Raw genomic sequence first — 24,617 nt, forward strand, 5'->3', positions numbered from 1 at the left:
GCTTTATGAAGCCACCTTTAACAGAATGAGGAAGACCCAGTTCGTTTGACCTGAAGAGAGGAAAGAAAGGATGCTATTAAAGGTATTTTTCATGCTTTTTCCAAGAGCATGGAAGAAGAGGTAAAGGCAAGTAAAGTGCCTAGCCAAGATCAACTCAAATGTTTTCATTTTGCAAAATCCAGCTGAGCAATCCATCAGCACTTATGAAAATTCTCCATGCAAGTCAACTTTTCTCAGCATAGCTGATAATACTTAATAAGAAAATGGGCAAGAGAATATGACTGATATGAATGTCCATTTAACATCTTTGGACACAATCTGGTGCCCTAATTCATCCAGTAGCTACATAATACACTAGACAACTGACACATCTCTCAATTCTCAGGTTTAAAATTCATGTATTTCTGTAAAATAGCATTTTAAGTCTAAACTTGAAATAGTATCTTCAACACATGACAGTCCCTTTGAAAGGTGCATTTTTCAAGGTGTGCTATTCTTACTGATTTCAGTGATTTCCATGTAAGGAGGGGGAAAAAAGGAAAATACCTTATAATAAGACAAATAGCAAACATTTAGTATACGGACAAAAGATTTAACACAGATCATGCTTCTTCATCCAACATCGGTGAAATTTGGTCACAGTAAACTCTACACATTTTTAATCTTGACTATATCAGGATTAATTCAATTTCCAGTCAAGAAATAGAACAATATCGACATAGTAATAAAGTGTTAGTATCAAAATATTATGTCCATCTGAAGCATATTTTACTTCCAATAAGAATGGAGTGCTTAGAAAAGAAGAAATTTAAGAAAAAGCTATGTTTGTAAAATTTTGAATTTGGTCCTAAAAGAAAGCGTTAGGTAAAAGTATTGCTTACTACAGACAACATAGCAAAGTGGGTTTCTTCTCAGTTTGATCCAAAGTGACATCTGGTGCAGATTGCTCAAGATCCCACCATACCTTTGCTAGACTTATAAAACTAACTTCCCACTCACGCGCTAATACTGGATAATTGTAGATCAACGGTTTATGCCCATACCAGAATACACAAGGGTATTGCACGGGGATTTCTGCCCACAACAATGCTGGCATTTCCAGACTAGCCCTTAATAATTGGCAAACAATAAAATTTGAAGACAGCTTATTACACAAAATTAGGCATAAATCTGACTGCTTAAGGAACAACATGTATGATGATTTTACATCTTAAGCTTTCTTCTTTGCCTTACTGTGTCAGATATATAAAAATGTTTTAAGTTGAAGAGGTATTTATTTGCAGAGATGACTAAACCAGAAAACCTTACTGCCCAGCAGCTGAAGACAGAAACTCAGTTTGGACCACTATGCCAGCTGTTTACTATTCAGCAGGGACAAAATTGAGTCTGTTTTTGAAATGTTGGGTTTTAATATCAAGGTAAATAAAGGGCATTTTTCCTGTATACATTTCCTTGCCAGCCTATTGGCACAGACAAAATTTTATTACAGATCATTCAACCCACTGTGTTTAGTGTTTTGACAAAATGTCCCTATTATAACAGATTAAATACCTATATGTAGCCATTAAAATTTAAAGATTAGGTTTCAAAGTGGACAAAACTGAGAAAAATAAATAAATGGACAAAAACCAGAAAACCAGAAACTAGCAAGGCATGAATACTAAAATACTATGCATGGCTCACTCAGGGGTAGGTAACCCGTGCATGAAATCATACTTTTACTTGCCCCTAAAACCTCTACCTACCCCCCTACTCGTATGTCAATGAGAAAACAACGTTAAGATTTCCAGTGCAATATGGTGAAAGCTTTCCTAGGTCTATCTTTGGCCTTTTTCATGTTAGAGGGGCAGCGTACTTCTTTAACCAATCCCAAGTTTGCTTTGAATATATGTGGTCCAACAACAGTGTCCTTAGTCTCATCAGCTTCCCAGGCTGCCTGGTGTAAACAATGAGTGGCCTGTTGATCATTTCTTTTAGAGTTGCTGTGAATGGTTCAAGTGTAGTTTCGCTAACAGCAGAAACAATTCTGAATAATTACAAACAACGCCTTGGTATAAATAAAGACGGGGACTCTTTGTGACTACATACATGGTATTTTCTTTACACTCCACAATAATTCCTTTAAAACTGTTAGATTAAGATAATATGTACCGATATTTAAGCACGCCTCTTATTCTGAGAAAATTATTTTTTAGCATGTACATTCACTACATTTCACAAGTTACACTGGTAAAATCCTTCAAAAAGAGAGCTGCTTAGTTTCTGTACAAAGGAAGGAAAATCCTTATACTTTCTTAGATGTTTCTGTTGAAAAGGGATTGAACAAATAATCATAATTTTCTTGTTAGTGTAAAAAATGTATTTTCTTGTGTATTGAGATTCTAACCATTTAAGTAGTTCATTTTCCCATCAGTGGTCCCACTGGTTTTAACAGCATAAATGAGGGAGTACTGCTGTAAGTGATGTAAATAAGGGTATTGAAAGTTGACCCAGTATTTTTCATATCGGGAAGCTAACGTTTATAGCAATATCTGCAAACTGAATCATGAGCCACCTTGTGTCAACTTCTATGAAGCCCTTTCACTTCCAAAATAGAGCAAACACACACAAAATAACAGTTCTATCGGTGAAAGATTGTAGGCTAAAAACAAGATTCAATATTCTTGCTCCTTCCTCTGAATGGCCAAATTACAAAATATGGGGGCTGCATTTGGGGGCTGAGAAGCAACATCTCAGTTTGGGGACTCCACAATCATGAGTGGAGATCTGGCTTGGGACAGATCTCTCTTTGGGATCCTCATAAGGGTTAAGGACAGAGCAACAGTCTGGTGAACTGGATTCTCTGGTTGGGAGCCCTAGAAGAGGGGAGTGCACAAGGCTGCAGATTTTAATAAAGAGATACCGCAATTCCTTTATGGTGGCATTTATGTTTCATATAGGGAGGATAGATTCTGTCTCAAAGAGAGAAGCTTTCTGAAGGTGAGAAAAGAGGAAAGCTCGGGAACTGAAACTGTGGGCTGTACAAAATCAGAGTCACAGTGTTAGTTAGCAATTTAAGAATAACTACCATCAACTTTGATTGAAAATTGACGACTGCAATCCTACTCAATAGCCAGACAGAAAAATGTTTCTGTAGGAGTTCAACTGAAATCACAGGATGAATGGCCAAGAAGAAGTAGAAAGTAAATATTACTAACATAAAATATTTTAGCTGAATTGCTTATTTCCATGTAGATGAGGCTTTTCTGTTATAAAGGGATATTTATCTGTCTCTGCATTGAATGGGACACATGTAAACACCCCAGGAAAGTTGGATATCCAGAGTGGTTTTGGTTCCAAGTACTAGAGGCATGCTGGCAATTGGAACTAGTCTGGAGTTAACATATAATGAAAGCAAATGTTTACAAAATCATTTCCAATCACTACATTAAATAAGGTTTCCCATTTTGAGGAATTTAATTAAACAGAATTAAGAGAAATTAAAAATCTAAGTGATCATTTCCAATTCTCATCCGATTAAAAAAAAAAACAAAAGTTTTATTAAGAAAGATTTATTTAAATCCAAGGCTTGAGAATGACTGCTATGAGCTATTGAGAGAACATAATTTGTAAAGTCTCAGCAAATTATGCTAGTGGGAGGGCAAATGGCAAGTAATGGAATAAAACCTCAAGTCTTTAACTCGGCGTTTACTCTGATAAAACTTACACTGATTTCACTGCCAAAGTATAGGCTGAATACAATCTGTAAAAGGCTTGTATTTCATCTTTTATACACATCTAAAAACCTCAAGAAGAAACAATACAGCAGTAAGCACTAGCTCTAAGCCAAGAAATAATATGCTAAATTAAGGAAAAAAAGAGGAAAATAACTTTAGTTTAGATCAAAGGTTTAAAAATGAGATGACATAATAATCAGTCATACATGATATGAATATGGTCTCATGAACAGGCCACTGCAAGACTAGATATCTGCTTGGAAGGAATAGGCAGGGACTTATTGTTTGATGTAAAATACGAGCACTTAATTGCAGCAATCCCTTCATACTCAGTTGTTGGAGCAAACCAAATGAATCCAGGTACACTAACTTGGGTCGAGAGATTTCAGAAGGTTACAATTTTTCAACTATGATGTGATTTAAACCCTTCTCTTTACAAATGAGCAAATCTGTGAAAAATGTCGACAGGCATTTTGCTCCATTCCAGAATAGAAAATCACCTCAAAATTTTTAAGTACAATGAGCAATCATTTTTATATGGCAATCAACTCACCCACAAATGATATGCATAAACTCATGTGTGCTTTTGTAAGAGTTAGATGCTAAGGATTTCCTTAATTATGCAAATACCATATGTCCTAACTCCCTGTGTTTAGATTTGGTAATAAATCACAACAATATTAAGACTTTATGCCCTGGATTTGCTTAAATGCTCTTATCAAGGAAAAAGTAATGGACAACCATTTACAGAATGAGTATTTAGACTTATATATTCATCTAAACTGAAACCGAAGATGCATTGTGATCAGTCCCAGCTGATTAGCACTGTTTACCTTTGGGGTAAATAAAGACACATATTTTGTGATGTATGCTTGTCAGAAGCTGCCAAATAAAACAAGGATTGTGTGGCTTGGATATTCCAGACCACTTTGTATATATCCAACTTCCTCATATTAGGTCGTCTTAGTTGCCCGACTTATAACTAGATCTATTGTAAATATCAAAATAAAATTTGTATTTATGTTTTTAGCAATATCAAATGCACATGGAAATCCTTCTCTGTATATAGTTACATGACATGTATTACATGCTTTATGTTTCCCTTTTAGCATTTGCAGAGGAATGCATGCAGGAAACCAGCCTGCTGCATAGAGTACTTGTATTTCTTTAAGGTAAACACTGATGAAACATTTGGAAGATTGAACTAAGAACAAGACATTTATGAGACATAAAGGTATCACATAAAACTGTTGTGAATTACAATAACATTGGCTGAATCCCAGAACAGATAATCCTTATAAACACGCAGGAATGTTGTAAACTGTATATGAATGTCAGTGATACAGTACATTAGGAGATTCATATTACACTTGGTGCTGTGTAAGTCTCAGTCCCTGGATTTTTCATGGCCTCAAAGATTAAAATAAATATATGTAGTATCTTTCCTTCTCCATGAAGACATTTTATGTACACAGTTTTATTATGCTGAACAAGGATACCAAAGTCTGTTTTTTCTTGAGCTGTCAAAGTACAAAAGAAATGCAAAAAGTCCTTGCACAGATGTAGTAAAGTGCTGGATTTTATCTTTTGGCAGGTGCTCAATATGCAGCCCACATAATCACATGTTAATGACTGGAGTGTGTTAATCAGCATGCATACCTGATTCCTTCTTGCCCAAGGAAAAAAAATTTAACAATTTAGAGTGTGTTAATGCTTCTACTTTTGAAAAAATTCATGTCAATATACAGAAGTGAATTAAAAACTTTTCAGAAATTGCTTGATAAAAAATAGGAAATGTTAAAATAAGAGAAAAGAATAAAATGACTACAGGTTTAGATGAACATAAACTACAAGTCTTTTGCAAAGAATTCAGGTGATGATCAATTCTATTTAAACACAGTTCACCCTAGAATATAGGGAAAGGTTTAAAATAGACCGTGCTTTTGGAAAAAAAATTGTAGTGTCAAAATGAAAATAATACATGTATAACAGGCATTGCAAAAAGAACAATTACTTGATTCTTCTTCAAATAAAATCAATTTTGTATTTCACCACTGCCATTAAGCACATCATCCTGCATACTTTTATGGAATTGTTTTATTATTTTTAATATGAAATGTAAACGTCTTTTTATACTAAAGCTAGTAAAACTAAGTCCTTGATCTTTCAAACCTTTAGACATGTGCTTAACATTATAGTTGTTGGTAGATCTAGTAAAGTCAAGTTAAGCACATACCTGAATGCTTTTTGAATCAAAACAACGTGCTTGAAAAAAAATTGTTTCTATCTTTTCTGCAATATATTTCTCATAGAAGTCTATTTTATGGAAAAATAAAATATCATATCATCTGCTTTTTCACACCCTTTAGTTTCAGCCAAAACTTTGTACCCATGCAATTACATATGAAGGTATTTATCTCTTTAGTTAGATAAAAATTCTGATGCACTACCTGGCATGCAGAAATAATATCACAAGCACAGTAGAATTGCTTTCGATCATCACAAAACTCAGATTTCTACATGTAAATAACAGCTGTGTGAGCAATCTAGCAGATACAGAATTGCCAGATTTTAGGGCATTTATATTTGATGCATTTTATATGCTCATATCCAGCCCATAAATGAACTGAAAATAAAATTTCAAAACACGTAATTGTATCTATAACTTTTGAGATTCTGAAGCCATGAATTTATATAATAACAAATTCACAGTGTTTAGCATGTGTAAACGTTTTTCAATGATCTCTCCTAAAAACCTGAGTTTATTTTCCTTAAAGGGAAGAACTTTCAACAAGAGAAGTTAATAACAAGGAAGGGGGAAAGCGACAGGATTGTGCTTGTTTTATGTAGAGACAGTAAGCACTGAAACATTAAGACCTTCAGGTTACCACCTACTTCTGTCTTTCTGATGCTAGTAGTTTTGCTAAAGCTATATAAAGTTAAATTTGATACTTGGTGATTTAAAATGATTTTAAAAGGAACAAATACATGTTGCATTAAGAGATCTTCGCTTTTCCTGCTGCACATACAAATCTGCCACGAGTACTGCTGAGATGTACGTGCAGACACAGTGGAAAGGTAGCAAGGCTTTCACTCTTTTGGCACAAAGTCAACAAAAGACAGAGACTTGACATAATTATGAAATACATGTCGACGTTGCCATTTGAGATAAAATCCAATGAGATACATTCCATTTGTAAATCGAAGGGGTCTGTGAATGATGTTACAAAATGTATAGGGAAACGTAGCATATAACTGGAGGTAATTAACTTGTATTTGTGTATGTATATATGTTTGGTTTTCCTCAGTCACAGGGAGATAACACCCGTCCTTTAGACTTGACTTGCTGCTGTGGTTCCCTGTAACAGTCTCTCACTGCATCATTCCAAGTAGAGCAAAAAGATGTGGATGCCCTCATTCTGTGCATGCACATGCTGTCTATATGCCCACTACGATGGTGGACAGGGGAAGAACATCAGTGGGAAAAGAGTACAGTGACCATCACAACGATACATCATCATGTATAGCGATCTGCACAGTGCCTGCAAGTTCTTCACAAACCCTGTCTGTTACCAGATTGTTATATTGGGATTGGGAACAGAATTTGCCTCTCTCTTGTTTTTACTGTTGCGGGGTGGGCCGGAATTCTGCGATTTGGAGAAAGATTCCAGATTTCATTAGGTTAAAGCTGCTCTAATTTATTGTTCACAAGGCCCACGTCTAGCCTTTGCAGCCATGGGAATACACCATCTCATTCCTCAAAGAGGATCAGGCCACTTGTCCATCTAATTTTGTGTCTTCTTGTTGGCACTGCTGTCCCCTGATACTTCAGAGCAAAAACAAAAAACCTTTGTAATTTACCTCACAAGCTGTGCAGGGCTCTATATGAAGATGGGGACCATTCCTGGTTCCCCAGTGAACAAAGCACAAATTATGATTCTCCATTTCTTTACATATTTACTAGTAAATATATTATTGGGATACAACAATTCAGTTACTATTAAATTTAGCAAAAGTATCGTTGGTTTTCCCCCCTCATCCCTTCTCAGTCTGTTGCCCCAAGAGAGCCAGGTTTTGGATACAATCTAAAAATTTAACTGTATTTCTTGCCTGCTACTCACTGTCCATGGGAGAAAGCAGGATACTTTCCTCATTATCTTAGTACCACTTTGCTCTCTTCCCTACAGTTTACTGCAGCAAACAGATATGTCCTTAGCCCAAAATAGATTTTATTTTCTAGTAGAACTACAGGCAGCAATAAATACCCATATATCCAGGTATTTTTATATTAAGTTACAGTTAGAAATATACATATAATCTTTTCAGCTCAGCAATATGAAATTACAGAAATCTTTTGGTTGTTTTATTTTCTCCCCACTGTAACATCAAATTGGCTGGTGATACGATACTCACAGTGTAAGTCATTACAGGTCTGACGTTACAGTTGTTACACATTGCTGAATCTGTCAAATGAAAAGGGAGCACAAAGGGAATTTCCAAATGCAGCTGCTATTTCCCATTTGTTAAATCCTTTTATTACACCATATAAGTACACAGCTGGGAAATACTATAGAGTGGGAGTTAAAACAAAATATTTTGGCTTCCAGACATTCAGAATACACAAAGGACTCAGTGGAAAGCAATGCCTGATATCAAAAGGGAGTGAAAGTTTGAAAACATTTCTAGCCAGTGTGGTTTTTTTATGATAATATACAATGTAGTTTAAAGGTATCTTATATTACAGAAAAAGTGCTGCATACCATAAATGTTGGGAAAAAACTCAATCTTTTTTTTCAGTCAAATTGCCCTACTATGGTATCTTTTCTTCATCTAATATCTGTACGGCCCTCATAGCATGTTACGATGCATACTGTGTGCTCTCACAAATTCCAGTGAACTCCTTAGTAGTTTTAAGGGCACAAAGGATGCAGGATTGTGCCCTTAATTAGATACCACATAAAAGAGAAATTTTTTCCTCCCCATATGTCGACACAGCATTCTTTGAATTTACTATCTTATAACCAGACAACACACATTATTGATGCATTTTAATGACAGCACTACTGTCTTTACTTTCAGTGTAAATGGTATGAGCAGGTGCTTCTTCAAATCTGCTTTGAAAGGATCCGTCTGGGAAAGGTCAGAAAGCGCTTACCTTCTGGGAATTTGGTTTTATTAACTAGAAAAGCGGTCACTACCACAGCACCTATCTCAAAATTGCCCAACGCACCTTCTGGAATTTGTCTTTCTGGAAAGAAACTCCTAACCTCCCTTAAAGGAGTATGAAATTGCCTTCATTGGGAAAATTGCAGGCACCCCTGAATTCTTTCTTAGCAATATTGATGCCTGCTTGGAGACTGACGTGTTTCAGAGAAACTTTATGCAATTAATTGAGGCTTAAAGGTTTGCTCAGGAAGGACATAAATAAGGGAGAAAAAAATAATCAAAAAAATCAAAGAAGTTACCCTAAATGACAGTCCCTCAGGGAGAAAAAAATTTTTTTCACCATTTCACTGTTGTGATCTAACTAGTCATCTAACTCACCTGAACTGTAAATACACTGGGACCTTGCTCTGTACATTTTAGATCTCTTTTAAGTGCAACCAAACAGCATGCCTTAGAACTTCAGTTTTCAATTGTAGCCAAGCCTTGTAAATTATACCCAGCTTTGAGCTGGGTGAAAAAATCTGTTTGGTTTAGCTAAGAGCTACCTAAATAAGGATGGCATACATCCACCACCAGATTTAACCCAAGGGAATTGTGGAAACTCCTAATGATTTTCAGGACATTCATCTACATATATGCTGGAATATTTACTGAAAAAAGGAGAGAGGAAAACCAGAGTGCTAAGTCACTCAAGCAAAGTTTATGCACCTGTTCTGAAACATGATAAGCTGGGTATTGATTCATGCCATGTCCAAGCGTTGACATGATAGTGCAACATTAAGAAAGAAAACAGAGATTGCACAGGTTGCTGTAGGTGTAAACCCACTTCAGAGCAATACAAATGAGTACAACTGATCATACTGCAAGAGGTTCTATCATTTTGGCTTAAGCATTACTCCAGGTCCAAGGAACAGCCTGAACCAAAAACAAATGCTTTGAGGGACTCCTAGAGGCTAGGAGTTCCTTTCTCTCTGGGATGCAGAGTCTTTTTATCAATGTTACTGGTGTCCTAAGACCAGGAATATTTTAGGCCTGACAGAAAGTTCTGCACTGGGTTAAATAGTGCATTACAGATTAAGTAGGTTTTTTGTGGTTTGATCTTTTGAATCAATTGGATTTTAGAAAGAAAAAAAACCCACTATATTAACAAAAAAGATATTATTATAGTGCTATTATTTAATTACTTCCAGGTATCACAATATGCATGAAGAATTCCAGTATTTATGTTGATTAATGCATTAGAATTATTATTTCTAGTCAAATTTGAAATAAGTTCATTATTGTTAGTGCTGTCAAAAAAATTCTACAATTGTTTTTCAACCTTATTGAAAGCTGCCGATTCGTACTGGAAAAAAAGAAAAGTCTTCCCCTCATAGACATTTAATAAAAATACAGAAGAAATTTTATGGAAAGGCAGCGTATTCTTTTTAAACTAACTGTGTGAATTTAATGTCTGTGAAAGTCACTTTATGGAGAGTCTGGAATTATGATGTTCTAAATTTACAGAACACCTGGCTGCTCCACGTACCTTAATTCTGTTCCTGAGGAACACATGCAAGGAAAATAAATTGACTGAGATGCTATGCCCATTCAGTCTTCATTCAGTCTGCCCATTTATTGCAGAGTTTTGGGGATGCATAGACAGAATTACAACTGCAAAACAATTTTATCTAGGCTACTGAAAAGAATACAGATAATAATTCTGACGATTGCTAACATCACCTATACACAAACTGGTGATCTAGAGCAGAAGAGCATGACATAGTTACTCATAAACACCTTTCCTCGCCACAACAAGTTGTAATTTCCTATAAATACAGCAGGATGTTTGTGTCACCTAAAATGCCAGCTTCTTTGTTGTGGTGTAAAGCTATAATATTCTAGATTTGGTGGGTTCTATTTCTGAGAGACAAGTAAAAAAATACATTAAAGTTTCTTCCTTCAGCACAACACTTTGCAGATGACAAACAGTTGTGAGCTACATCTTCCTGTCAGAAATTAATGCTTGAATATATGAGCTAGAGAGGTTATGACATAAATCAAGGTATGAATGAAAACATGATAAATAGATGCATTTCCTTTCCGAAGGTGAACTCATCAAATGACCTCATTCATATAGACCTGTATACTTAAGAAGATTATACAATTGTAATTTACAATTACACTATATTGATGTTGATCTATTACTAACACCAACACTTTAACATTTAAAAAGCTTTACACCCATGAAGGATTGTACTGAACATGCAATTCAAAATGGAAGTGAACAGTCTTTTACAATACTAATTTAGAAAGCCACTGTGAGAACTGTGAAACTCACCATTCTGTGTTGGGCTGAGATTACTCCATCCCACTCAGGATCTTGTTGGATGGTTGTGACCAGAGTTGGTAGCTCCTCAGAGTGAGGTTTGTTGTGCATTACATTATGTAGAGGCAGATGAGAGGTCGCATGCTGATCACTGTTGCCCTCTTCCTTGTCTCGTGATGCTAAGTCCTGGGTCATGGTTTCCTCTCCATCAGCTGCACATGCAAATGGAGAGGTAGCCTGCTTGGAAGACATTCTTCTACAAAACAAGAAAAGCAGACAAAAAGAAAATATTGGTGTTAAATGAAAAAATCAAGCTTAAAACAGTCCTCTAAACACACCACACTTGCCTACAACAGTTAAAAATTAATCATATGCAGTCAACAAAAGTACTCTAAAAAGTATGGGTTTGGGGGATCTGGATCCAAAACACTGAGATAAAGTATTCATTGATGCCAAGCCAAGGTCAAGGTTAAGTTATATGATGTCATTCTATTCGTTTAGACTTGTCAAACAATACAGTTTTCTCCAGGCATAAGAAAATAGTGATTTTATTGGTATTTTCATGTTGATTTTGCGTAAGAGTTCAAGTCTTTAAACTCTTATTCCCGTGAGCAATCTGAAGGTTATAAGCAAATGTTTAAATGAGAGAGTCCATCATGCTTTCATAACCTCATTCCTTGCAAGCAGAAGATGTTTTCTACACTGATGAGAATTTTTAAATCCATTTCAAATTCTGCTAAATAAGTCCTTTTGCTGTTTGTTTAAAGCTGTATCTGCTCTTAACCTGTTTAAAATTTTACCCAGTTTTACCTTTTGGAAAGTGTTTTGAGACCTTCATCTGAAAAGTGTTCTAAAACTGAACGGTTTATTGAATGGATGGATAATATCTGAGTAATCTTTTACAGTTTGAACTAAAAATCTAAAATAATTATGTTTCATTTCATATTAGGCATTGAGTACAGGATATAGCTCAACAAATTACTTTAAATTACTTAAAAGTGTAATGAATAAATGCATTGATTTATGTTAAATGTCTTTTTCTAATAATGGCCTCTTACTACCATCTCATATGCAAGCACAGCTTTCACCACAGCTTCTGCACTTAGATGAAAATATAACTGACTTCAACTCAAAATCTGAAAACACTTTGTTTAAAATTTCTAATAAGATTAACTGCAACTGTTAAAACAATCATTAATAAACCTGAAAGAAGACAGCTAAAATATACAAGCTATTTTCCCAGGTTCTAGTAACTTTAGAATATCCTTGACACTGAAATTGCTGAGAAACCAAGGAATAAGATCTTCACCTTAATTGCTTTTTAACAATAATTGATTTCATACCATTTCTTTAAAAATGCACAAATCAGTTAACATAGGAAACCACATGAGCATTTTTCAAATTAGCAAATCATTAACTTGCTAGTACTGTTTCTACAGACAAATAAATACTGATTAAAGGGTCTGGAAATCTGAGACTAACAGTTAAATTTACAAATCTGTCACATGCTTTCATGAATATTACAGTGAAGGAAATATCAAGTGCAAAGAAAAATAATTAAGTTAATTCCACTTTAAACAGTAGTTTTTATGTAGCAGCCTGTGTTTCACATAGGATTTAACAGCTAATGCTAAATTTCTCACAATTAATGAGGGAGTTCAGATTTAGTGTCCTACAGTGAAAAAAAATTAATATAGGATCAACTAATCTTATTATGTACAGTTCTATATGAAAGTATTACAAGCTTTGAAGTGCTTTGAAACATATTAAAACATTGATACCTATTTAGAATAACTATTCTGTAAATAGAGATAATCCTGCCTCTTAAACTCAATACCAGTAGAGAAAAAAAGGTTCACGTTTCCTTTAGGGGAGCCTAAGTGTAAGTGGGGGTCTAATATTAACGTTGCCAATAAGCAGAACTGAGGAATTTAAACCGTGTATTACATTCTTACTATGCTAAAGAATTTGTGTTGATGCTACAGAGAACATGCCAAGAGTTCAGCAACTGGCATTACTGTATGTACTTCAAAGGGTTCTGGTTCATAATTATTATGATCCAAGATAAAATAAAAGGTTTACTTTCCCTTTTCTCATCAAAATAGTCGTGTTAACGTAATCACTCACATGAAAATATGAGTCAATGCTCTATGCAATTTGAAAACCAGACATGAAAACTGAAAGTCACAATAAAGGATTTTCCTTTCTTTCACCTTCTTAACAGATCTCATTCCTGTTTCAGACTGAACGAGCTTCTGTGAAAAGCAATAGCTATGGCTGTTTCTTCACCATAAATTAATCATGACATACAACTAGAAATGAAAATGTCTCTTAAGAATAATTTCAACTACAAACTGCACCAATGAATAATAGTGCACAATCCTAATTAAACACAACTCTGCAGCTGCAAAAATAGGCTGAATCTGTCCAAAGCTACGAGTTGGCTTTAAAGGCTGGTTTGTTAGGGACTGTTTTCTTAAGGAAGGCTGGGCCCTCAGTCTTAATCAGCCAATAAATTATTTCCTGCAATTACATTAAATAGAAAATTATCTTCAAATTGGGAATGTTAATTGAAAATCAAAATTCAGACTGAAGTTTAGAAATTACATGCTGAATATAATTAGTCTAAAAAGGCTTCACCTCTATTTCATAAACAGGCTTTTGGTATTTCTTCAAGTGACCACTCAGTAAAGCTATCTACTGGTAATGCACTATAGAGGAAACATTTTTTATTTGCCATATACACTAATATACTTTCCTCTTACTCATGGCATTTTAAACACAATTAAATAAAAATCTCTATTCATGTTCTGTTGTTTAAGTCGATTACATAGAGAAAAGGGGACTCTGTTAACATTAAAAATAAAATTATATTGACAAAGTCGCATTCACTAATAATCTCAAGCCATGCCCAGCAACTTTTTTCTGTACTAGACTAAGAGAACGGACCAAGAGCAGGGTTCAAATGCTTTCTAGCTCCACCTACCCCTTTTCTCCACTGCTGCATTATGGTCAGACACATTTTCATACTGCCCTTCACTCAGATACCTATAGTTTTGGAGCCTGAAAAGAAAGACAAGCTCAGGCAGGCCTCCCAGGCACTTGCTCTCCTCATGACATAATTTTTAGGGGTGTGTTTCACGTCTATTTCCCCCCAAGCCTTTGTTAAAATGGCAAGATTTAGCACAGTAATTATGGTCAGAGGTCAGCACTTAATGGTACCTTTCAGGTTTTTGGTTGCTAGATTTTAAACATTGGGGTAAAAGGGACAGAGATGTAGGACCCGTCTAGATTAAGCCCTCCACCTTTTCCTAGCACAATCATTAACTCAATCAATACATCATGCATACATGTTTTCTGAGGGTGTCAGGTTATGCACCAAATATTGGTTTTATAATCAGTAAAACAGAGTAAATATAAAGTCTGTGACTGGGTGTTATTCAGTCAATTACTTCATGCAGGTTTTTACTCGTTACCTGTTTGTTTTTACTTAAATGGGAGAATTTTGTACACAGAACTCCATCAGGTCCAAAGGCAGAGTTTGGCCAATAACTCCAAAGTCTCATCAAATTCAAAGGGAGAAGAATCTGGCCCATTTGAGTAGTTTATGTTTATGATAACATTAAACCATAGAACAGGTTGTTGTGTTAAAGTGTTTTAATGTTATAATACGAGTATGAATAGCAGTCAAATTTTAAGCCATAATACCTTCCCAATTTTACATTTAAAATATTTAAAATGCATTTGCTAAAATCCCTGGCGAGAAGAAAAAAAAAATCAATATTCATAATAAATAAGGCTTGTAAAAGGTATCAGAAATTTACTAATTTCCATTATAATTTATTTTATTTTTCCTCCTATTATCAATTAAATTCACTCAAATGATTTTAAAAAAAGTTTCTGATAAAAAATATCTCCCAGTTATAACCCCTGCAAACAGGGGTTTATAATGGAAGTGCTGACACAACCCTAACTACAGCAGCGCAAATGGTGCCGCTATAATACACAAAATCAAGTTCTATTATTCTAAACTATCCTCGCTCGGGGGGTTTTCTTTACTGTGCTCCCAGACAAACTGCTGAAGCATGAAAAATTTAAATGCAATCAAGTGGGTCCAATTCTACTTTACTAGAACAAGTGTCTACAGTGGTACAATCTTAAAAGAAGATGCAACAGATTTGTTTGGTGCTTTTCTTTCTTTTTTCTTTTTTAGCTGTTTATTTATAATACTGTGCAGTGGAGATAAAATAAGAGAGGAAATTACACTCACATTATATCAGTATATTGATTACACAGCACACAATCAGAAAGAAAACTACATTGTGAAATTGTTGCTTTGGTTAAATTGACAGATTAGCTGAACACAGCAATCACTAAAGGTGGAAAATATACCTAATGGGTATGAAAAAAAAGTTGAAAAAGGCCCTAATTATCTGAAGTCCTATCACCTACTCAACTTTGAGAATTAAATAAATCTTGATTTGGATTTTCCAAAACTAGAATAAATTCTATCTCATTTTGAAATCGAGATAGAAAAAGAATGGGATCATTTATCAAAACCTCAGTAAAGCTGAGGAATTGGACCCCAATTTCAGTCAGCCTTGATACCGAGGTAGTAAAGCTAAAATTGAACTGCTAAGGGTTTTTTACCTACGTAAAACTAAACACAGTCCCAAACAGCTCCATTCTCTATATATCTGACATGATTTTTTATTTTAATCCAGAGAAGAAATTCTCTCTGCTCTAATAAAGACTGCCAGTCAGATTCTCAAAGCATCAGTTTTCCTTTTTTCCTACAGACAGTGTGTGTTATACCTTTCTAAATACAAATCATAATACTTTTTTTTTGTCTAAGGTTCTTCTATGGTCTCAAATTCTTCAAATAATGTATATGTTCTTTTTCGAAACAATTAGATGATATTCCTGACATGAAAGTTGTCCAAAGCCTAAAATCTTCTATCCCTGCTGACTGCTCAAATGATTAAATGTTACACTGGAAATTATGGCTAGACCTGGAGTTTTAGCTGCTAGACATTTCAGAATCAAGCCACAAAGTATTAACACAGATAATGACAATGTGATAGCCCAGACACTATTTCAAAAACATATAAACTAAGCAATAACAACGAGATATATGACAAAGCAGTCTTGTAGTTGGCTGAGACTAGCTTCTGCTCTGCTCCACCCTCACAAAGCATTCATAAACCTAAAGGCATGTCTACGCTGCAGCCACATAAATGACTGCTTTGTAACGCTGAGATATCCAAACTAATTTTAAACAAGCTAGTTTCTGATAGCACTCCAACTACAGTAGCGTGGTGCTCGGACTAATTCATCCTGCTTTAGTGACTGCAGTATAGACATAACCCAGGTCTACAGCTCCAACAGTAGATTGGAATCAGATTAGATTAGAAATACATTCGCTTACAGAGCTTTTATGAACAGTCTCCATTCCTTTTCCCCAAAGTGCCAGATTAAAGTACTTAAGTGCATGATTAACTGTAAGTATGCAAGCAGCCCACTAATTTCAAATTGGACTATTCTGTTTCAAAAAGTTAAGCACATGTCTAAGTGCTTTGGTGACTCCAGAACTAAATAAATTAAGAGAAACCATTTTTAGAAGTACTCATAACTTTTTAAATATTTCCTTCTAAACTTTTATGCTAACCTGGTGTTCATGAAAAGTAAAATTCAGCCACAGCATCTTAGCCCTCCCTACCTCGTAGAAGAGCAACAAATGTGCATACTCCTCTCATAATATTAAACGTGACTTACAGGACCCTCCCTTACAAATCAGCACTCAGCTTTGGGATAAATTAAATGCATTGTATACTCTTCTTTGCCTGCACTGCCCACAGTATCCTCCTCTTTCATACCTATGGCACACCTCATCACTTGGTAGCCCTGCGTCTTTCATGGATCCTCAAACCCCTTCTTAAACTCAAGAGCATCCTTTATGCAATCCATTTTGCAGTGCAAGTTCACCTATACAAGTACAGGCCCGATGTAGAATGGGGTACACTGTCATAGTTGCATAGAAGTTACTGGAACAACTTATTTCTAGTTGCAAAGCAGTTTAGCATAGTTTAAACGTTCAGGAAAACTGATCTTTATTTTTGTTGTATAAAGATACCAGTTACAGTAGTGTTCGGATAGACTTAAAGAAAAATGAAAATGCTTTGCCAACAGCCAAAATATTTCGCAGCTCTGCCCCTGTAAAACAAGGTTATGTAGGCACAACTCAGTAACGTAATTCATTGTAAATCTAATGCCGTAATCTGTCTGCCATTCTAGAATAAACAGTTACTTCCTAAAATCATGAAATCTCATATCTGTTTTCAAGGAGCCTTAGTAACACAAATGAACAGTTAGTAAAAGATTCCATTCTCCTGGGGCCCCACACCCCAACATGAATCCCTGTGCACAAAACCCATATAAACTGACAAGGCAGCAATGGGGGACAATCTCCCAGTTTCTGTTCCTGGCTCTGGCTCTGAGTCACAGCAAGGCCCTAGGCCAATCAGCTCAACTGCCTCAAGCTCTTCCTTGGCTTCATTTTGCAGGAATACTACAAGAATTAGTTACATATAGATCATAAACAGCATTGCAAGATTAGAGAGTTTATGGTAGTTGCAGGAATCACCTTGGAAATAAAAAGGGGCGGAGGGGGGATGGAAACAAATATAATTCAAGAAATGACAGCTATAATGTTAACTGAGCACCCAAATCTCTAGCTGAAATAAGCATCAAGCTAAGCAATACACCCACGGCTTCCAAGATACACACTCAGCTATTCTTGCATTTGTTTTTCCAATCCAGACAAATTATACTTCTGCTAATAGATATGAATCCAAATCACAAAGTTTGACTTCAGATTCAGACTTCCTCAAAGCTCAGAGGGTTTGGAACAATTTTTATGGTATTTCTTCTCATTTGTAATCAAACAATGTGAGAGCTAAACAGCTCCTTGGAACTTGTTTGGAAAGCCTTTCTCTTACATTCTGCTATTACAGTGATCTTCTCAGCCATGCAGCCACAGTAAAATATTAGGGTTAGGGAACGAGTTCCTGTCTATTCATCTAGTTGTCGAAAACATTAAAACGGATGCAGCAAAACAGCCTCACAGCCCCTGATGACTTTTCAGTGAAAATCCAAAGTGTTTATTCAGATTCATAAAATGCCAAAAATACAACCTACCTTTCTAGTAGGTTAAATGTTCCATTCTATTTATTCACTACCAGGAGCTTTCACTGAAAATGCCTAAGGTGAACTCGCGTTGAATGCATTAAACGACAGTGAAAGAATAGTCATTTAGCACCTGGGATGTGCTCATCTTCAGTCACTGTAGTTAATATTTTCTATAGTTTATATTTAGCTGACAATATTGCTGTCACTTTATTTAAACAGCTTGAGACTGTTCTTTGGACTGGAGCTCATATGCCCTGGAATGCTTTGACTCATGAATTGTTTCTCCTGATAATGTTACATCACGTAACCACCTCTGTTTAATTGGTTGGTATTAGCTTCTCAGTGATGACTGCCTTTAAAGTCCTATGACTACGCCATGTGTGCCTGGATATCCAATTTCTTACTGTTGGAAAAAGAAAAAGAAAAAAGGCAGTACTGACTTCCAGCTATCTTTACGAATAACTATGGGAACAAGAGTGAGCGTGCCAAGAATTTATCCATCAGCAACTTATTAGGATTTGGTTTTTTAGGCAGCAAGTAACAGAATATATGATATAAATAAAAGCAATCTTTAACAATAAAATTCAAAAACAATGGTTGCTATAAATAAGCATTAATTCACATATTTTTATGGAATACAATGACTTAATTGTTTAGCTGAATGATTATATAAATGGTTTTGATAAAGGATGCCTAAAAATACTAAGAGGAATTTATTTTAGCATGTTTAGACTTTGAGTTGAGACTTTATACAGAAGACAAGAATACATTTATTTTTTCCCTTACAAAGCCAGTTAAGAACTTGTTCTAATAACTAGAAATCTTCCTGATGACACTTAAACCTGATGGGCATAAGTTCCTGGAAGGTTCATTAAATCTTTTCAATACTCTATGAGATACATACTCCAACGGTAAGATACAGTATTCTTAAATTTTTTTCCTCCTACAGTTAATTTTCAGGAGGTGCTTAAGATTCCATGTAATGAGTTAAACAGTTAATTTTCAGTCCTACAGCTGTGAAAACAAAAGGTCATGTGTCATTTCTCTTCACCACCTAATTCAGAACAGAAATATTTTATCTACAGTCAGATTTCTCTCCCCTCCTTCCCTGCACTCCTCCCTCCTCTCCATATTTCTGATTGTCATTTCTAAGTCAAATAGAGCACCTCAGTAGACAGTGAAATGAAGTATCAATTTCAGGCTCACCTGTAGCCAGTTGCACTAAACCACCTAATTAGTACCTCCGTGTAACATGAAACAATGGCTCTGCAGCTCAGTTACGGATTGTCTTTTTAATAAAAACTTTACACTACAAGCTTAAAAACATTTCTAGCAGGCAAAATATTCCTGATTCAGTAGAGGTTACGCAAGCATCAAAGCACTTAAATATAGGTGCCAAACCACATTGCCAGGAGCTCTTAGTACTGTGAGGTACTGTTACCTGACAGCTTGGTGAATATAAAATTACTTGTTTCTCCAACTGAAGACAATCAAATTGTCACCTTCCATTGTAATAATGCACAACTAGGGATCAGCAAAGTGCCAACATAATTACCAGGAAGAAAACAAAACATAACAAAAATATCAAATCTATATTTCTCTAAAGGGTAAACACATCCATCTGGCTATCCACAAAGAAAAGGAGGAGGGATTTTATTTTTACTATCAAATATCCTAGTGTTATTTAGCAATAAGATTTATATGCCTTTCATTAAGTGAAAAAGAAAAACAGCTAAAGGTCAGAACCGTACCGGGATGTTACTTGTGCATGTTTAAAGTACTTCAAGTGTCATCAGAGATGCTAGGGACAAGCATATGTATTTGCATTGTTGTTGTTATAAACTCATATATGTGAGGATTCATAAAAATTAATTCTAACTAACTGGCACATGGCATACTTTGGCACAAGCTACGCATGACGTGCCACTTTTATTTGTTTATTTAAATGACTTCACTCTAAGAACCAAAAATGAAGTTTGAAGTGCAGGCTGCCTCAGAACAGGGACCTTCAGGATATTAAAAACCTGAGAAAAACCTTTGAAGGGGGTAATCTGAATACATAAGAACTAACATTTTCACCATATATTTCTTTAGGTTATTCAGCAAGTGGCCTACATATTCAGGAGTGAAATTTGCATTTTGGTGATGCAGAGATCTCAAAACCAGAAATTGTGTTTTATATCTACAGTAGCTCTGGGCATCCTATAAAATATAAAAGAGTGTCCTAGGTAGGATATATACTTAAAAAAATATTTTCATCTGGTTCATAGAAATGAAGTTAAACTTAAATTCTTCTTGAAAAACTTGCATTGTTGAGTGATATTGTGGATTACCTTTTCTGTATCAATATTCCAGTCACTACTAATGCACACACAAAGTTCTTGTACATTTATTGATGTAAATGCACATCGCTTTCACATGCTTTTTAAAGTTTCACCAGTGCTGGAGGAGTTACAAAAGAAGAGAGAAAAGCAAAATATGCAAAGCTGAGAATCGGTCTTTGACATCGTTTTTTCTCTGAAGGAATATTCAAGAATGGCAGTAAGGGACAAGCAGCTTTTTTCCACCCTGCACAATTGCACCAGAGCCAGATGTAATCCTAACCCTTGCGGATAAAGCAGGCACAAGGACTGCTTAAATATGTTGTTAGCCTTGCAGAAGGGGTTAAGGAAAAGATGCAGGCTCCACATAACCAGGAACACCTCCTGCATCTTGTCTCAGGCGTTGCATCCCCAGGAGCTCAGGTGCAGCACTGAAAGGCTGGGCTTTCCAGCTACAACCTGCTCACAGGTTTTGGCCATTGATACTTGCTCTTGTGCACTACACTGTATCATATGACACAGCATCTTCTTTTCCACTGTATTAGAATATTGATACACTCTAGCTGATATTCCTAATTGTGGCATTGTTTTCAAGGGGCTAAGCAGCAAATTTAAGGAGGACAGATTGGGATATGGGTCAGTGGGAACAGAGGAAGAAAGAAAGGTAGCACACACCCACAACTTTAGTGTCATAAGCATTTTGATCAGATAGATAAAACAAAACTAGAGAAAATGCCCCGCTTTCTGTAACTTTGAAAAATTCCGATATTTATTAGAGTCCTTACAAACAGGCTTTTACAAGGCAGCATTGTGCACTATTTCTTTGTTTTGAACTAAGGCTTACACAATATGATCCTTACATATATGCACAATGGGAACCCTAAAATGTGTTTACAAACCCCTGCAGGAACCACCTCATTTACCCGTGAGCTGCAGCTACTACTGGGATAAAGGACAGGGTAGTCAGAAGCAGCATACTGTTCAGAAAAAGATTACAGGGGATACTATGCCTAGCTGAAACTACCCAGGAAATATTTCAGAAAAATCCCTGTTTGATTGGCAATGTGGCCAAGAACAACAGTGCGGCAGCTTCTCTCTTTCTCCCCCCAGGCCCTCCACTGCTTGGGCTGTGCAAATTTTCATGGGAGGGAGTAGATAGGGCCCTTTTTTCTTAATGTTAATTTACTTCAATATGAAAATATGAAGACAAAAGATAAATAATTGTAACAGCCTAAGAATTCAAATAAAGTAAAACAAAACATTATCTCCTCTATTAATTACGCTAATCAGTTGCCATTAAGAAGTGCAAACAATTTAAAGTTCAATTTATTGAGACTTTGAGCCTCCTATACTTTCACAAGATCTACAAATGAAATCTCTATCAATTTTAACTGCCTTTAAAAAAAAAAACTACAATAACTAAGACATTGTTATTCATAGTCTTATTCTTAGTATGACATACTTAATATCAAGTATTTTCATTGTTTTTTAGTGAAACAAAAAAAAACCAAAATCACTGTTTAATATTAACCAGTTTCCCAATGCAAGTTTTGTATTTTTAAGGAATTCATTAAGGTATTTGGACTAGGCACTGAAAAGAATCAGAGAACATTAAAAAGTAATTGTCACAGGTAAAACTTACACTGCTTCATCATTCAGCTTGGAGAGATCAAGCAGTGTGCACTCTCTGCATACAGCACTCTGAAACTGCATCAATTGCAAAGGAAACTACAAACTCTCCCTGTCTTTTGGTTTCAGTTCTGTGAAGTACCATGAAATTGTTAGGAAGAAATAATTTGCAATAACTGAGGACCCTCAAATATCCTGTTTTCATGGAAGATTACGGCATATAGCATCTGATCTCTAACAAGGAAAAGGAAACATGCATAGCAAAATCAATCGTAAGGGTAAAGGTGAAGAGTGCCCAGGCTCTGAATTGCTCCACATTTCCAAGTGCTCAAAGTTCCATGTTAGTTTTTTTAAATGTGTCAAAGAACATCATGAAGCACAACTATCAGAATACAAAGAAAAACGTAAACTAGCACACGAATCAAAGGCCCAGTCAAATGAAGTTGTCCCAAAATAATTAGAAAGTAAAAAACCAAATGTCTAAAATGCAAACTTAAAATATTGTCAGTGATTTTAAACATTTTTACCATTACCATTTAAATTCAGTTAGATCCCTTACAAGTGATTTTATCTAAAATACTGAAATACTCTGTTATAACTTGTGATGCAGTATGTTTACCATTGAAATACACAATGCCTTGTTGTGGTTTTCATCTCTGACCCATTTTTTCCCTATATTTTAAGGATAAAATGTATGATCTGCATTTGTAAAGAAGTCTTGTCTTCTCAAAGTGTGTCAATTTTTGCTCAGGGCTATATTTTGTAACAGTTTCCCACTTACGGTTATTGGTAATAATTTATAACAGACAATCAAACAGTACATGATATGTGCAGCCTATTACTTCTAAAAACACATTCAAACAGTTTTGTTTTCTCATGGACATTTGTTGAGAGCTCTATTATCAATTTCAAAAGCATTGCCATACAGAACATACAGCTTTACAGGCATATTTAGCTGGTATGGCTATTATCCCTACCGTGAACCATCAAAGAGACAGTCCGGTGTCTGTGGTTCTAAACCAAATACGAATAGAATTGAAAAGAAATGTATCTTTTAATCTAGGAATTATGACACAGACATAGAATCGTTACAGACTTTCGAGTATGGGTCAGATCCTCAGACACTGTGAATTAGAGCAGCTGTACTGAAGTTAATTGAATCCTCTTTATTCAGCTAAAGATATATCCTTAACAACTTTTCTTGGCACAGAAAAATTACATTGAGTCTTTTTGCAACATGAAATTTCTGTGTTTTCAGTGAAAAACTCGCTACCATTATGTTATTACCAGGGATCATATGACACGATAATATTCCTCCAAATGCTCATCACAGAGAAATGCAAAAAATGGTAAGGTATATTCTGAATACTAGCAGACTGTATGCATCACTGTACTTTTTCAATCTATTCCTCCTGAATTGATTCAAAATAACAAGAACTCTTCACTTACACAGACAAGCACTTACAAAAAAATAACAAAAATTACTTCTCCGACTGGCATAAGCGCTAATATCAGACAATAATTCTGGGAAGAATCGAACACAAACTACTGAAACAAAAACAATTTTAGGTTTTAATTTGAACATGAATTCTTATGTTGCTACTTGGCAAAGCACTGCAGTCCAGCAGCTCCTGTGGAGCAAGGTCATGAAAGAGACAGGGGTCATCCAAATACATAAGACCTTCAGCACAGCAGGCGCAAACTCTGTGCTAATTATACTAGGCCACATCAGTCCTCAGCACACAACCACTCTGGCAGCCTCTCCATGGCAGTAACACTACACAGAGCAGGGCTGAGATGACAGGAGCAGGGGAGGTGCCCATCAGCCTACCTTTGAGCAGGCAAACATGAAGTGCAAAAAGGGAGAAAGCAAAAGCTCTTTCAGTTCTTTTCTGCTGAATCATTTTTGGTCATTGAGGTTTTGGGAGCTGGTTCAGGCAGGGAAAAGTCCTACCAGGGCAGAAACTGGAGCTAGCAGGGAGGCACAGGGCCACCCCAGGAAGAAGGCAGGTTTGGGGTGAGCCCTCTCATCTTTTCAGTAGAGGGGTCAATCTCCAAGAGGGGGCACCTCCATAAAGAAGCTCCTTTACTTTGAGACTCTACCCTTGTTATTTTTTCATAGAAGGTGATGAAGCAGTCTAATATTTGGCAATCAGCTCTTCTCGTGTTCCAGAAATCTCAAAATATCTTCACCTTTACTAAACAACTCTCTCAGCACTCCCACTTTACAAAAGAAGAAACTGACACACAGTGAGTGTAATGAATTAACCCAAGGAAACAAAGGAAGTC

The 24,617-nt window shown here is 35.8% G+C and overlaps 1 protein-coding gene across 6 annotated transcripts in view; it reads right to left on the reverse strand.

Moving 5' to 3' along the window:
* The window catches only part of SOX6 (SRY-box transcription factor 6), a 378,275-nt gene that overhangs the window by 222,921 nt on the left and 130,737 nt on the right, over positions 1–24,617 (reverse strand). For all 6 annotated transcript variants that reach the window (XM_050897879.1, XM_050897880.1, XM_050897883.1 and 3 more), the window contains one exon: positions 11,203–11,446. In XM_050897879.1, the coding sequence (XP_050753836.1) occupies positions 11,203–11,442 (240 nt within the window). In that variant the 5' untranslated portion in view covers positions 11,443–11,446. The remainder of the gene's footprint in view (positions 1–11,202; positions 11,447–24,617) is intronic.

This window comes from Gymnogyps californianus, chromosome 5, assembly GCF_018139145.2.
Source record: "Gymnogyps californianus isolate 813 chromosome 5, ASM1813914v2, whole genome shotgun sequence".
Taxonomy (NCBI): Eukaryota; Metazoa; Chordata; class Aves; order Accipitriformes; family Cathartidae; genus Gymnogyps; species Gymnogyps californianus.